This window comes from Lagenorhynchus albirostris, chromosome 19 (genome assembly GCF_949774975.1).
Source record: "Lagenorhynchus albirostris chromosome 19, mLagAlb1.1, whole genome shotgun sequence".
In the NCBI taxonomy this organism is placed as follows: domain Eukaryota; kingdom Metazoa; phylum Chordata; class Mammalia; order Artiodactyla; family Delphinidae; genus Lagenorhynchus; species Lagenorhynchus albirostris.
This window is the reverse complement of record NC_083113.1, coordinates 3,229,951-3,245,056: the sequence shown is the minus strand read 5'-3', so window position 1 is coordinate 3,245,056 and position 15,106 is coordinate 3,229,951. Positions and strand designations below refer to the sequence as shown.

General features: G+C 43.0%; 1 protein-coding gene across 1 annotated transcript in view; it reads left to right on the top strand.

Moving 5' to 3' along the window:
• LOC132510185 (zinc finger protein 850-like) overlaps positions 1-9,384 on the top strand; it is a 66,829-nt gene extending 57,445 nt beyond the window's left edge. Inside the window, exons 5-6 of the mRNA XM_060131966.1 lie at positions 1,553-1,648; positions 6,105-9,384. Of these exons, the coding sequence (XP_059987949.1) occupies positions 1,553-1,648; positions 6,105-8,071 (2,063 nt within the window). The 3' untranslated portion in view covers positions 8,072-9,384. The remainder of the gene's footprint in view (positions 1-1,552; positions 1,649-6,104) is intronic.
• Positions 9,385-15,106: the final 5,722 nt, after the last annotated feature.

Genomic DNA, 15,106 nt, shown 5'->3' with positions numbered 1-15,106 from the left:
GAACTTGGTTGAGCTTCTGGAGAGAAATTTCATAGTGACTGTATCCCTGGAGGTGTTTTTTTACTGTCAGGGTTGTCTGCACTGAACCTCCACCAATCCATTCATTATCGTTCAGGTTTTCTATCCTGGCGCTGGTTCCTGTGGCAGTTTCTGCTCATGAGTCTCTGCTCTTGTAAGGTGTGACTCACTGTATTCCCGGTGTCTCCAGTCCTGGGGATAGCAGTTTACCTTGTTTCCTCCCCTCTGTTATTGATCCAAGAAGACTTGTTGACTTTTCAGTCTGTTCATTTTGCCACTTGTTGTTAGGATGGAGTGGCGACCTGGAATCTCCTTACAGGCAGAACTGGAAACAAGAAGTCGACTAAATATTAGTTTTGACTTAACTGTTAGGATTTAAAAATTCCATGGCAACATGGCAGATTGATGAAGCACCTGGGCTCAGGAGCCACAGTTCAGTGAAATCTCAGAAAGTGACATTTGAGCTGAGACCCAAAGAATTAGAGTAATCTAGAACGAGCAAAGTAGGGAAAAAAACAGCCTTCCAGTTAGAAGGGACAGCACGTGCAAAGGCCCTGTGGTTGCAGGGAGCATGACTCCTGACAGCTGAAGAAAGACTCCTTCGCTTTCCACTGCCCTGTCCCTGAGCCCCGTGCTGAGCATGTAGCAGACAGGAGTGAACATTTGCTTAGTGATGACAAACGAATCCTGAGCTTTGGTTCAGGATCAGCAGATGCGCTTTCTGTGCGGGTCCTGGTACCTTTGCCATTGATTTATCTACAGTCTTTACCCCCACATCGGTTGATATATGTTTGGGTACACATGACAGACCAGCTCAAACAGTCTACACCCTGAAAGAAGCAGCTCAGAGGTGATGCTGGCTTCCAGGTTGGGGGTGCCAACCCAGGTATCTGTTTCTTTGCTTCCTTGGTTCTGATGCTCAGGCTGGTTCCCTCACAGGAGTCGCAAGATGCTTCTGGATGGCAGGAGCTGCAGGGGCCTCACTCAGCCCTTCCTGAAATAAAGCTTTCTTTTTACTCAGAGCAGCTGTCGTAGGTCACCTGCCTACCTTAGATACGGATGATGCCGTTTGTGGGATGATGGAGACCAGGGCTTCTTAGCCTGCCAGGTTGGCTACTATCACCTGGGGAGCATTTAAAATCTGATGCCCAGGCCCTTCCCAGAGATTTTGTTTAAACTGCTGTGTGGTGGTAGCTGGGCACCCCAGGTGTTGCTGATGCACAGGAGGTTGAGGTCCCTGACTTGAATGAATTAGAAAACGTCTTCAGGAGGTACGTCTGAACGGTGCTGGGTTCTGTGGGATGGAGATCAAAGGGAGTTGGTGCTGTCTGTGCAGCCAGCACTAATGTCTACAGTCTTCAGGGACAAAGGATGGTGTTTTTACAGTTTGTTTCCTAGTTGCAGCATTTTGTTTGCCTAGATGGGAGCAGCTGCATTCCGAGGTCTCTCCCAAATCCTGCAGTCTCAATCTGGGTTGAGAGGTTTCTTTCTTCTCACCAAAATCCTCATGTTCTCTTTTTTTCTCTGTGAACAGGATGTCCTTTGCCCAAGCCAGAGCTGATCCACCCACTGGAGCACAGCCCAGAGTTACAGACGTGGAAGAGAGGCCTCTCCCCAAGCTCCTGCCCAGGTAAGTGCCAACAGCTGGCCAAGCGGGCATCACAGCAGGTTGCAGACAGCAGGAGAACCATTGCCTATAAAATTTGTGAGAATTTTCTTGTCATGGCCTCTCTGGAGGCATGGGATCTGTGGAACCTTTTAACCTGTGGTCCTTCTACCCCATAACACTCTCCACTGCTCCTGGGGAGGTGTGGGGCGTATCAGGTAAGTTCAGGCTCTCGGCTCCATGTACTTGGGCTTAAAAACTAGGTGTGACACACCACACAGCCTTGTGGCCCTGGGGAAGTTCCATGATCCTGTTGTGCCTTTGTATATAAGTTTGGCCAAGGTAAACCTAGCTGTTCTAACAGGTGTATTCCAAAATCTCCATGGCTCAGCACACGAAAAGTGTTTTTCTTGAACCAAGGGTGATGCGGATCAGTAGGAAGCTCTGATCACACAGTTATTCAGGGACTCAGCTACCTTCTGTCATCAGCGTGGGACCTTCAGGGTTCCTGGCATCCTCCATCTGGCAGAGGGAAAACAGAGAAGGGAAAATGTCACACCCACTTCCAACACATTGTTTCCACTCACATTCCACTGATAAGATACTCGACTTTGTCATTTGGTGCCTGGGGCTGGGATAGGAGGCTGAGTGTTTTCAAGGAAAGGAATGAAATTGTTTGATTAGTGTGGTCTGTTACACTCAGTCTGTTCCTGAGAAATTGTAGTCATAATCGTTTCTGTCTCATTGGGTGGTTGGAGGATGCAATAGATTACGTATGAAACTGCTTCTCACTTGGTCTGACCCATAGTGAGTGGCTCAGCAAAAGTAAGCTATTAGTATTATTAACATCGTGGGATTAGTGCTAGTGAGTAATGATAGTATCTCATATTTCCTTCTGAACTGCAAGTAAACAGGGCCTTTCCAACTATGCTCTCTATCTTACCCTTTCCCACCTTCTCCATCCACCCACACTCTGAGCGTCAGTCAGACACCCAGAAGCACTCCTCCGCCCTAGTCTTCCTATCCCTCCTGTTTGCTTAAACCTCAAGGCACCTCATGCTCAACATGCCTAAGAGGGGGCTTTTGACCTTGCCCGTTCCTCCCACCTCCTGTGCATGTTAGAAGGCTGGGTTCAGCCTCAGATAACTCCTCAACACCCCCGTCTCCACCAAACCCTCCAAATGCTGTCCGTTTTGCATGCACGCCTCCTGAGTCTGTCACCTCCACCACCAGGAGAAGATGTCCCCCCCTCAACCTCGGTCCAGGTTTTCAGCTTTTGCCTGGGTGATGCCAGCACACTCCTGGCTGGTCTCCCCACACCTCCTCTGTGCCTCTAGTCAGCCCTGTCTCCCACGGTGGCCCCTGCAGCCACCAAGATCTTGTTCCCAACCTTCAGCACTCCCCCAGCCACAGAGCCCTCAGCACGTTTTCATGTCGAAGGTAGAGCTTGTGGGACTTCCCTGGCGGTCCAGTGGTTGGGACTTTGTCTACCAATGCAGAGGGTGCAGGTTCGATACCTGGTCGAGGAGATAAGATCCTGCATGTCTCGCAGCCAAAACACCAAAACATAAAGCAGAAGCGATATTGTAACACATTCAATGAAGATTTAAAAAATGGTCCACATCAAAAAAATCTTAAAAAGAAAATAGAGCCTGTATCCTAGTGTTGCTTGATCCTTAAACCCTTCTACATTCATCTAAATCTCTCGTATGTGTAGCTTACCTCCTCACCTCCCTAGAGGAGATCTCACCCCTGACCAAGGCCAATTCATGTACCAGAGTCTAGGCCAAACCTTTTCAGGGAACTGCTGCTTCTCACCTTTTCTGCCTCTTTTGTAACAAAGATATGCTCAGTTGCCTCACATTCGGGGAAAGTAAATAGAAAATGCTTCTGCCTCTCTAATGGCTTCACACTGACATTGACTCTACTTTCCCTATAAAATCCATCTTCTTGGAGAAGCTGTCTCATTCTTGCAAGAGATGTCTACACTTGAGTCCTGTCCATCACATTTACTAAAATTTTCTTGCATGTTTTAAATGAGGTGTAACTCACACCCTGTGTTGTGTAAAAATCTTAAGAGGTTAACTTCATGAATGCTTGGGTATGTTTAACCCATGTAAGCACCACCTCAATATGTAGAATATTTCCAGCATCTCATTGGGATCTCACGCCCTCGATAGCCCCTTGTGCTTGGTAACCCCTATTTAGACTGTCGGCACCGATTCGTTTTGACTGTTGAACCCCATAGCATGCTGTCTGTCATATGTGTCTTCTTTTGATCATCATGTCTGAGATTCTTTTCATGTGGTTACCTGGGGTTGGAATTTGTTTACTCTTAATACGGTGTAATAGCTCATTGCTTGAAAAATTGCCCTTCATTGATCCATTCACCTCCTGATGGGCACTCCTGTTGTTTTCAACTTAATGCTGCTGAGAATATTCATGTTATGTTTTTTGGTGCATGTAAGCACTGATTTCCGTTAGGAATACATTCTGGTATGTGTGCAGGTCAGGTCATGGAGTAGCTGTATGCTCAGCTTTGATAGAAACTGCCAGACAGTTCTGCAGAGTGTCTGCCCCCTTTAACATCCCCACCATTCATCTATGAAAGACTCCATCTGTCCCTATCCTTGGCAGCTCTTGGTAATGTTCTCTTTGCTCTTTGAGGTCTGGGGGAGGTTCCTCTGCACCACAGCACTGAAACTCTTCCTTACACGGTCACTGCTTTGCTCCTAATCTTCAAATACAGCACAACCATAAACGATCATGAGTAATGGACCACAATTTACTGAACACACCTGGAACTGTGCCCAGTGCTTTACAGACATTTTCTCATTTAGCTTTCACAACAGCCTATGAGGCAGAAACTGAGAGCCTCTCAGTTTTTCAGAGAAGGAAGCTTAGACAGGAAACAGCTAAGAATTTGTCCAACATTAGCTGGCTGGGTACAGGCAGAATTTGAGTCGAGTTGTTCTGCTCCAGAGCGAGCACTCTTGACCGCCACGCCAAATGAGCTCAGGACGCAAGACAGACTTTCCAGACTGTGTCGTGTTTGAGCATTTGACCCTCTTGGATTCTTTGCCCCTCTTCTCACTGGACCTTCATTCTCCTTCTCTGGTCATCACTTGAATGTTGGCTCATCGGGCATCTCATGGCTCATTCTCTTTACTCTTAAATGCTCTCCAAGGTTAATCCACACATTCTCATTCTCACACCTCCAATTTACATGCTGCCTAGTTAGGTCCCAGGTGTACATTATTGGACTAACGCATAATAAAAAATTAAAGCTAATTGATTGACTTTTTTGCCCTGTGTCTGGCACCCTCCAGAACATGGTATATGTAGTGTTTCACTTCATCCTCATAGCAGTACTACAAGGTGGGCTCTATTTTTAGCTTTATTTTTCAGAAGAGGAAAATGAAGGCCTATGGAATTTGAGTGCCTTACCAGATGCTACAAAGCTAATATTGTGTTCTTTTGGAATTTGGGCCTAGGGTTTTTGTGGTCAGAGACCATGTTCTTAACCATAATACTCATGTGACCTCTAACTTTTGTTTAGTGGACCTCAGGTACGGGTTTCAGTTAATCATAAACCTTGGTTTTATGGGGACATTGTCATCACTGATTAATCAATGACCTTGATTAATTGATGTATTAATTAAATTATTTGCTCCTTTGTTTCTTTTTGAAAATAATATTCTTAACATCACCAAACTCCAGAATGAGAACATTACTCATACCGTCCTGTCTTAGTCTGGCTGCTGTAACAAGAATGCCACGGAGTGGGCAGCTCAAGTAACAAACGTTTATTTCTCGCAGTTCGGGAGTCTGGGAAATCCAGGATCAAGGGGCTGGCAGATCTGGCATCTGATGAGGGCCTGCTCCTTGGTGTGCAGATGACAGGCTTCTCATTCTGTCCTCACATGGCAGAGAAAAGAAGCAAGCTCCTTAGTATCTTTTCTGGTAAGGACACCAATCCCATCTTGGGAGCTTATCCTCTCATGCATGGCAGTTCCCTGATTCTGGAAGATTCTGTGCCTTTGTTCGTTGTATTTCCAAAGGCTGAAAGGGCCTTCCCATTTTCTCTATACGTCAGAAGGTCTGGCTGCATCTGGGAAGCCTGCATGACCTCTTCCTGTCTCCCACCTATTGCACTAGGTGCCCCTTTGCTGGCTTCCTGTAGCACCTTGAGATGTTCTGGCTTCGAGCACTCACCACACACAGTGTCTTCATTCCTCTGTCTACCTGCCCCTCATCTCCAGACATTCTGTCCCCTGCCCATGCTGTCCCTTTGGGTTTTCCCTCTAAAATTTTCAAGAATCTAAGAACCAAAAAGAAAGAAATTGCACACCTGGGTTTCAGAGATTTGAAAACGCAGCAGGTACAGAGCCACTATTTTCATCTTCTCACTGACATGGTGATTTAGTTTCTTCTGTGTTGCCATCACTTATATGCCTTTTGTGTATTGTATTCCCTTCAGGTGGCAACACAAAAGCTGATACCACAGAGCCTACCCCTTCTCACCGGGCGTTGTCTGAGGAAGTCTCACCCCAGGAACAACTGACTCAGCGAGCCTCAGGGGACTCCCTGTTGGGACAAACCAAGGATCAGGATGGGCCACTGGAAATGCATGAAGTCCACTTGAGACCAGGGATGGACCCCCAGAGGGAGAAGCTCTCTGGGAAAATGAGCCCTGAACATGGTGGTTTAGGGACACATGATGGTCTTCACTCAAGGATTGTTCAGCAGCGAGTCTTTCCAGGAGATATTCTTTATGAATGTGACTCACGTGGACCAGTGAAAGGACCCTTGATACATGAAGGGAAACACCTCTATAAGTGTGAGGAATGTGGGAAAGTTTTTAACAAGAATTGCTTCCTTGTTCGACACGAGCAGATTCACTCTGGCGTGAAGCCCTATGAATGCACAGAGTGTGGGAAAACCTTTATTAAGAGCACACACCTCCTCCAGCACTACATGATCCACACCAGGGAGAGGCCCTATGAGTGCACAGAGTGCGGGAAGGCCTTCAACCGCAGGTCACACCTCACGAGGCACCAGCGGATTCACACTGGAGAGAAGCCTTACAAGTGCAGTGAGTGTGGAAAGACCTTCACCCACCGCTCCAATTTAGTCTTACATAACAGAAGCCACACTGGTGAAAAACCCTTTGTGTGCAAAGAATGTGGGAAAGCCTTTCGAGATAAGACAGGTTTCCTTCGACACTACATCATCCACACTGGAGAGAAGCCCTTTGAGTGTGTGGAGTGTGGGAAATCCTTCAACCGCAGATCACATCTCACCTGGCACCAGCAGATTCATAGTGGAGTGAGACCCTTTGAATGCAACGAATGTGGGAAAGGCTTTTGTGACAGCACAGACCTCATCCAACACTATGTCATCCACACTGGAGAGAAGCCATACAAGTGCCTTGAGTGCGGGAAGGCCTTCTACCGCAGGTCACACCTCAAGCAGCACCAGCGGAGTCATACCGGGGAGAAGCCCTATGTGTGCGGTGAATGTGGAAAGGCCTTTACCCACTGTTCCACTTTTATCTTACATAAAAGAGCCCACACTGGAGAAAAACCCTATGAATGCAAAGAATGTGGGAAAGCCTTTAGTAATCGGTCAGACCTCATTCGACACTTCAGCATCCACACTGAAGAGAAGCCTTATGAGTGCATGGAGTGTGGGAAAGCCTTTAACCGTAGGTCATACCTCACCAGACACCAGCGGATTCACAGTGGAGAGAAGCCCTATGAATGCATGGAATGTGGCAAAGCCTTTTGCCAAAGGGCAAACCTCATTCGACATGCCATCATCCACACTGGAGAGAAGCCCTATGTGTGCACTGAATGCGGAAAGGCCTTTACCTACTGCTATACTTTTATCTTGCATAAAAGGGCCCATATTGGAGAAAAACCTTTTGAGTGCAAAGAATGTGGGAAAGCTTTTAGCACTAGGAAAGACCTCATTCGACACATTAGCATCCATGCTGGAGAGAAGCCCTATGAGTGCATGGAGTGCGGGAAGGCCTTTAACCGCAGGTCAGGCCTCACCAGGCACCAGCGGATTCACAGTGGAGAGAAGCCCTATGAATGCCTCGAGTGTGGGAAAACCTTCTGCTGGAGCACAAACCTCATTCGACACTCCGTCATCCACACAGGAGAGAAGCCCTATGAGTGCAGTGAGTGTGGAAAGGCCTTCAGTCGCAACTCATCCCTCACTCAGCATCAGAGGGTTCATACTGGGAGAAACCCTGTCAGTGTGACAGATGTGGGAAGAACCTTCACAAGTGGGCAGTCCTCAGTCAGTCTTCAAGAACTCCTACTGGGGAAAGACTTTTTGCATGTAACGACTGAGGAAAATCTTTTGCCAGAGGTAGCATCTTACTCAGAATCTGATCATTCATACCAAAGAGAAACCTCTCATTTTTCTTCCCCATGAGAAAAGCTATTGCAGGATATCAGTTGTCATCTAAAGAGTCATCTTAGAAATGGCCTCAGCCTAGAAACTTATTCTGTATCTGAAAATTCACACAGGAGAGTAATCCAATCTTTATTGTGCACTTAGCAAAACCCTCAGCCACATCTTTCTCCTTAGCTTACGCTACAAAATTATCTCAGGGATATTTGTAAACAAAAGAGGAGGAGACGAGAAAAGAGAAAAATGCAAACAGTTTTCAGATTTCAGTGATGAGCCTGTGGCAATTTGTCATCCCTTCCTTAGTTTAGTTGAGGCAAGGGGAGTGTTGTTGCAGAGATCAGAGGGCCTTGTTCCTTTTATTTGTCTTGAATATACATGCACCTGCTGTCCAGTGTCAGGAGAGTTAGTTGAGAATATGTCTGAAAATATTTACTGCAAGCCAACTTTGTTCTACAACATCGTCTTTATCCTTGAGTAGCATATGTCTTTATGAGAAATATGAAGGCTTGACTTATGAAATACTTTCATATTTAAGGAGATAAAGATGTATGTATGAGTGGGCCCATTTTACTGCATATTTAAGACTGATTTTTTGAGAACATACTCTGTCATGTGTCTTTAACCACCCAACACTCATACTTAATCTACTTGTTCATTCTTTTTTTTTCTGTGGGGTGACAATGACAGTGTAGCTGTGCGACCTTTCCAGATGAATCCCAGTTCTTCCCTCTGATTCCTCCTTATAGAGGTTTCTTCAGGTCCACCTCAGTGACTTTCTAGAGGTCGAATTAGAGCCAGAACAAAATAAAACACATAGCTAAATTAAGCTAAAGGATAATGATACATGCAGAGAGGTAGTCTCATTTTTAATCTTACAAAAGATTGTGTGAAGAGTCACTGTCAAGGAAAGTGACTAGAATTTTAACAGATGATATGAGCATGTGTGGGTGCAGGTACATGTGTGTTCCACAGTTGTTGCCATTGGCTTAGTCCCAGTATAATGACTAAATGACTAGTATCTTTTGTCAGGGTATTTTGAAATTACTTCTTTGGAGTTTTGTTTTTTTTTGTTTTTGTTTTGTTTTTTGGTTTTTTTTTTTTTTGAGCAACGTGATAGTATTCCTTCATGTTAAGAAATATACTGTACAGAAAGACATAAAAATAATCATGCATTCACTCTGAACCCTCCTCAGGGCCTTTCAAATGACTGCATGTCTAGTTTTGTATTCCCATTGAAGGCCAAGTCATTTTTGTTATGTTAATCCATGGCATTATTGTGAAGGCCCCTTCTTCATGCTTTTCATGTCTTGTCTAAGAAGTCTTCAGCAAGCTCTAGGTCCTGAATATTTTCTCCTAAAAGTCTTATAGTTTTACCTTATATATATATATATATATATATATATATATATATATATATATATTTTTTTTTTTTTTTTTTTTTTTTTTTTTTTTTTTTGGTACGCGGGCCTCTCACTGTTGTGGCCTCTCCCATTGCGGGGCACAGGCTCCAGATGCGCAGGCTCAGCGGCCGTGGCTCACAGGCCCAGCTGCTCCGTGGCATGTGGGATCTTCCCGGACCGGGGCACGAACCTGTGTCTCCTGCATCGGCAGGCGGACTCTCAACCACTGCGCCACCAGGGAAGCCCTTACCTTTTATATTTAAATCTCTAGTCCATGTTGAATTAATTTTTCTATTACCATGTGAAGTTTAGGTTGTGTTTTTTGCCTCAGGATGTTCAGTTGTTCTGGTACCATTCGTGGAAAAGACTGCCCTGCCTCTATTGAAGTGAACTTAGTAAAAAATAAGTTGGGCATATTCATTTTGGTCTATTTCTGAGTTCTTTATATTATCCCATTGATCTGGGTATTTAAACCTCTGCTAATACCACATTATCTTGAATACTGTAGCTATCATTAAATCTTAAAATTGGGTAAAGTGATTCCATCTTCTTTATTGTTTTTAAAAATTGATTTAGCTTTCCATGTCAATTTTTCCTTTGGTTTTCTATATAAATTTTATCATGTGTTTGTCTATATTTTAAAAACATCTTGTGGGATTTTTTATAGATGATACATTGTGGATCATTTTGGTGAGATTTGGCATCTTTATTATGTTGAGTCTTCCATTCCATGAACGTGGTATGTCTCTCCATTTATTTAGATTCTCTGATTTATTTCATTAGTGTTTTATAATTTTCACCTTACAGATTCTGAACATATTTTGTTAGATCTTCATCCATACACCTTTTCTTGGAGTCTTTATATGTGGTATTGAGATTTTAATTTCAGTTTGCTCATTATCATTACTGTTATAGGGAAATATTAATTTTTATATGTTGACCTTGTATCCTGTGCCCTTGCTGGACTCAGTTATTAGTTCTAGCAGGGTTTTTTTTTTTTTTGGTAGATTCATCAGGATTTTCTTCATAAGCAATAATGTTATCAGTGAATAGTGAACATCTTACTTCTTCCTTATGTGTATCAGTTTTATTTCCTTTTCCTGTCTTTATTCTACTAGCTAGAATTTCCTGTCCAATGTTGAATAGAAATGGTGAAAGAGCACACACTTGTCTTATTCTTTTTTTTTAAAATAAATTTATTTATTTTTGGCTGCATTGGGTCTTCATTGCTGCATGCAGACTTCTTCCTAGTTCTGGCGAGTGGGGGCTATTCTTCGTTGCAGTACACGGGGTTCTCATTGTAGTGGCTTCTCTTGTTGTGGAGCATGGGCTCTAGGCATGCAGGTTTCAGTAGCTGTGGCAGGCGGGCTCAGTTGTTGTGGCACATGGGCTTAGTTGCTCTGTGGCATGTGGGATCTTCCCAGACCAGGGCTCAAACCCATGTCTCCTGCATTAGCAGGAAGATTCTCAACTAGTGTGCCACCAGCGAAGCCCACTTGTCATGTTCTTAATTTTAAGGGGAAAGCATTCAGTGTTGCTTGACCATTAAATAAGATGATAGTGTGGGTTTTTATATAGATGTTTTTTAGTTTGGAAGGTTTCCTTCATTTGCTAAGAGCTTTCATTATGAATAGGTGTTGAATTTTGTCAGATGCCTTTTCTCCTTCAGTTGATGTGATCATATGTCTTTTCTTCTGTAGCCTGTTGATATGATGGATTGACTGGATTTGAATGTTGAACCAGCTTTGCATTTCTGCAGTAATACCTGCAGTCATGGAACATGGAACATAATGATATGTATGTGTGTGTGTATATATACACACATTCCTTTTGCCAGTGTTTTGTTGAGAAATTTTATGTGTAAAATCATGAGCATATTGGTCTATATTTTATTTATTTATTTTTATACTGTTATTGGTATCTGAGTAATATTGGCCTCCCAAAATGAACTAAGAAGTGTTCCCCCACCCCCACCCCGTCCCCCCCAACCTGGATGAGATTTTGAGGAATTGGTTTTATTTCTTCTCTAAATGTTTGGTAGAATTCTCTGGTGAAACCATTTGGGCCTGGAGATTCCTTTTAATGTAATTTATTAATTGCATCTCATGAGAATATATAGGGATGTCATTAGTTCTCAAACATTGTAAAGTGAAGTCTCAAGTTGAATATCCTATAATAATTTAAAAACAAGATTATGCTTTGAATAATAGGGCTTGAACACTTTAAAGGACCATAGAGACCCCTTCAATTTAATGATTAGAAAACTGAGGTGCAGAGAAGCCAGGTGACCAGCCCAAGCCCATATTCTCCAGACAAAGGCAGATCCCATCTATTTCTCCTAACTTACTGGACTGCTGTCCATTATACTGCTTATAAAAACCCTATCAGGTCTTCCCTGGTGGCGCAGTGGTTGAGAGTCCGCCTGCTGATGCAGGGGACACGGGTTCGTGCCCCAGTCTGGGAAGATCCCACATGCCGCGGAGCGGCTGCGCCCGTGAGCCATGGCTGCTGGGCCTGCGCGTCCAGAGCACTCCGGAACGGGAGAGGTCACAGCAGTGAGAGGCCCGTGTACCGCAAAAACAAACAAACAAAGAAAACAACCCCAAAAAGCCCATCAAATTGGCATTGGGGATGTCATTATTTTCAAAAAACATGTTCTCCAGTTTTGATTATCTTTGCTTCCTTCAGGCATGGATTATTTCGTATTTCATAACTTAATTTCCAAGCACATCTTTAAATGTTTTCATTCACACCTTCTGTTACTAACGTCTGTCCTGTTTTATTTCATTCTCCGTTTTGTTTCATTCTATGCAAGTTAAAGAATTTTTTTGTGGTCCTATATCTTTAAATGTTTTCAATCACATCTTCTGTTTCTATTCTCTGTCCTGTTTTATTTCAGTCTCTGTTTTATTACAGTCTGTTTTATTACATTCTATGCAAGTTAGAGATTTTTTTTTTATGGTCCTATATATTGTCAGTTTTACCTATATTCAGTTTGTGCTAAAAAGCAAACATCCTGCAGTTGGTGTATGCAGTTCTATATGTATCTGTTAGGTCAGATTTATGCATTTTGATGTATGAACCTAACAGAACATAACCAACGTTATTCCTGCCTTATAAAAATTAATTACTGAGATAACATTAAAATATTCTAATTTGTTTATAGATTTAACTCTTTATTCTTATAGTAAAATTGTTTTCTGTAAATTGAATTGATGTTTAAAATTGTGTACAAATTTTAAAGTATAATGTCTTCCTGCTATTTTCTTCCTTGTATCTATTTTTCAGATACAAATACACATTTTTATGTTTTTGTTTAATAATTGTATATATTTTCCAAATTTTTATTTGCTTCATTTCTGTAACATATCTTCGAACTGTGACTTATAAACTGAATATTGCTGTATATTTTTCAACCCACTGAAAACTACTGACTACTAATTCAAACATTTATTCCATATACATTTCCTGTGTGATGCATCTTCCTGTTGTGTGCTTATCTTTACTTCAGTTCTGTGTCTTATATACATTCTTTTAAAATTTTGTGTAGATTATTTACATTCTAAACTTCGCTTTTAGTTGGGAATGTATATACTCCTATTTTATTATTGCTTAAGCTAAAAATTATAATGTCTTTAACACAAAAAAGTATAGAGTTAATACCATTACCCTCCTTTTGCACGATGTAAGGGATATTATTGAGGATTGCATGGTAGGTTTTTTTGTTTTGTTTTGTTTTTTTGCGGTACGCGGGCCTCTCTCTGTTGTGGCCTCTCCCGTTGTGGAGCACAGGCTCTGGACACACAGGCTTAGCGGCCATGGCTCACGGGGCCAGCCGCTCCGCGGCATATAGGGATCTTCCTGGACAGGGGCACGAACCCGTGTCCCCTGCATCGGCAGGCGGACTCTCAACCACTGCACCACCAGGGAAGCCCCTGCATGGTAGTTTTATTGTTCTCAACAAGGAGATGTTTTTCATGTTTTACACAGATAATGAATCAATTGTATTGATTCACACGTGCATCCTTCTCTTGGATCTTCATTCCTTCTGTCACTGCAGACTTTTCACCTGGGATCACTTTCCTCTGGCCTTAAATTTAACCTTAGGATTCATTTTGTGTGGGTTAGTTTTCTATTATGATTCTCATATTTCGTGCTCTGTTTTGAAAAACACTTTTGTTGAGTATAGAAATCTGTGTTGGCGGTTATTTCTTCAGCACCTTCACATGTCCTTCCATTATGTCCCTGACCCCACTATATGTTAGGTGTGAGTGGAGACGATTTATTTTGTGTTGATAGTTTCCTGGTGTTAAGGAACAGTACTTGAACCTGATACAAAGAACAACACACCCTAGAAATTGTAACGGTGAGATGGGCTTAGTCATTAGATGGGGTTTTGAGTTGTTGGAATAATAAAAGGATGACAGTGTAGAATGCATAGGAGAAATAATATGTATCTGGTGACCAGGTTGATGGATTGTGACATAAACTGACTAGATGATTAACAACCCCAATTTTCTCTTTCTGGATGCCTGGGAGGACAGCGTGTCTCCGCTTTCTTTTTTTTTTTTTTTCCGCTTTCTTTACAGTTAACTTTGGGACCATGTGAATGAGACATGGCCAGTTGAATACAGGCAGAATTGATTGTGAATGTGTGTCTTAACTGTTCTTGCATTTGTGCACCATTCTGGGAATCTCCTCAGTGGTTCTAGATTTCACACCTCCCCAGGATTTAGTGCTCCATTGCGTACTGTAGGTTCAGGAGATGGGTTGATGGTGTTTTGATGAGGACAGGACCTGATGACCTGAAAAACCTCTAAGCTTCAAGCTGGGCCATCTCCTGATCACATATTTGTACCTGGGTCTACCTGTCCTGAAGGTCAAGGGGAGGACAGGAGAGGGAGAGGGAGGCCCCAGTTACTGTGAACTAGATGACATGTCATCTTATGTCACAAACATGAAACCATATCAGCTCCACTCCAGTTAGACCTGAGGACAGTTAGTCCTGATGTTCTGAAGATCTGAATCATGTGGCTTTATTTGTAATGATGCAACTCTTTGGGCATCATGCCTACCTGTAGTTTAAGAAGCCGTCCTGGACTTCCATGGTGGTCCAGTGGTTAGGACTCTGCGCTTCTAGTGCAGAGGGCTCGGCTTCAATCTCTGGTCAGGCAACAAAGATCCTGCATGGCACTCGGCATGGCAAAAAAAAACAAACAAACCCTTCCTGCGGTGCTCTTTAAGAAATAAATATGCCGAGTAGTACATACAAATGTATGATTTTATGTAAAGCGTTTAATCAATGCCTATGAGGCTACTTGCCACGTCAAAGAATCATTGCTTTTTCACAAATAACGCCAAGGATCCTGCAAAGAGGTATCCCTGACTTATCCTCCCAAGCCCTGTACGTGAAAGCATTGTGATGTTAATGCTAATGACAGTAATAATAATCGTTCTTATTTACTGAGCATGAACTATGAGATAGGCACTTTTTATGTAAATAACCACGAGGGACTTAGTATTTCCCATTCTAGTCACAGTAGAGCCATGGTTCTTAAACTTGAATGAGCGGTACCAGGATTCCTGAAAGCAGAGAGTGCTGAGCCCCGTCCCCAGGGTTTCTGATTCTCTAGGTCTGGGTAAGGCCCCAGAGCTT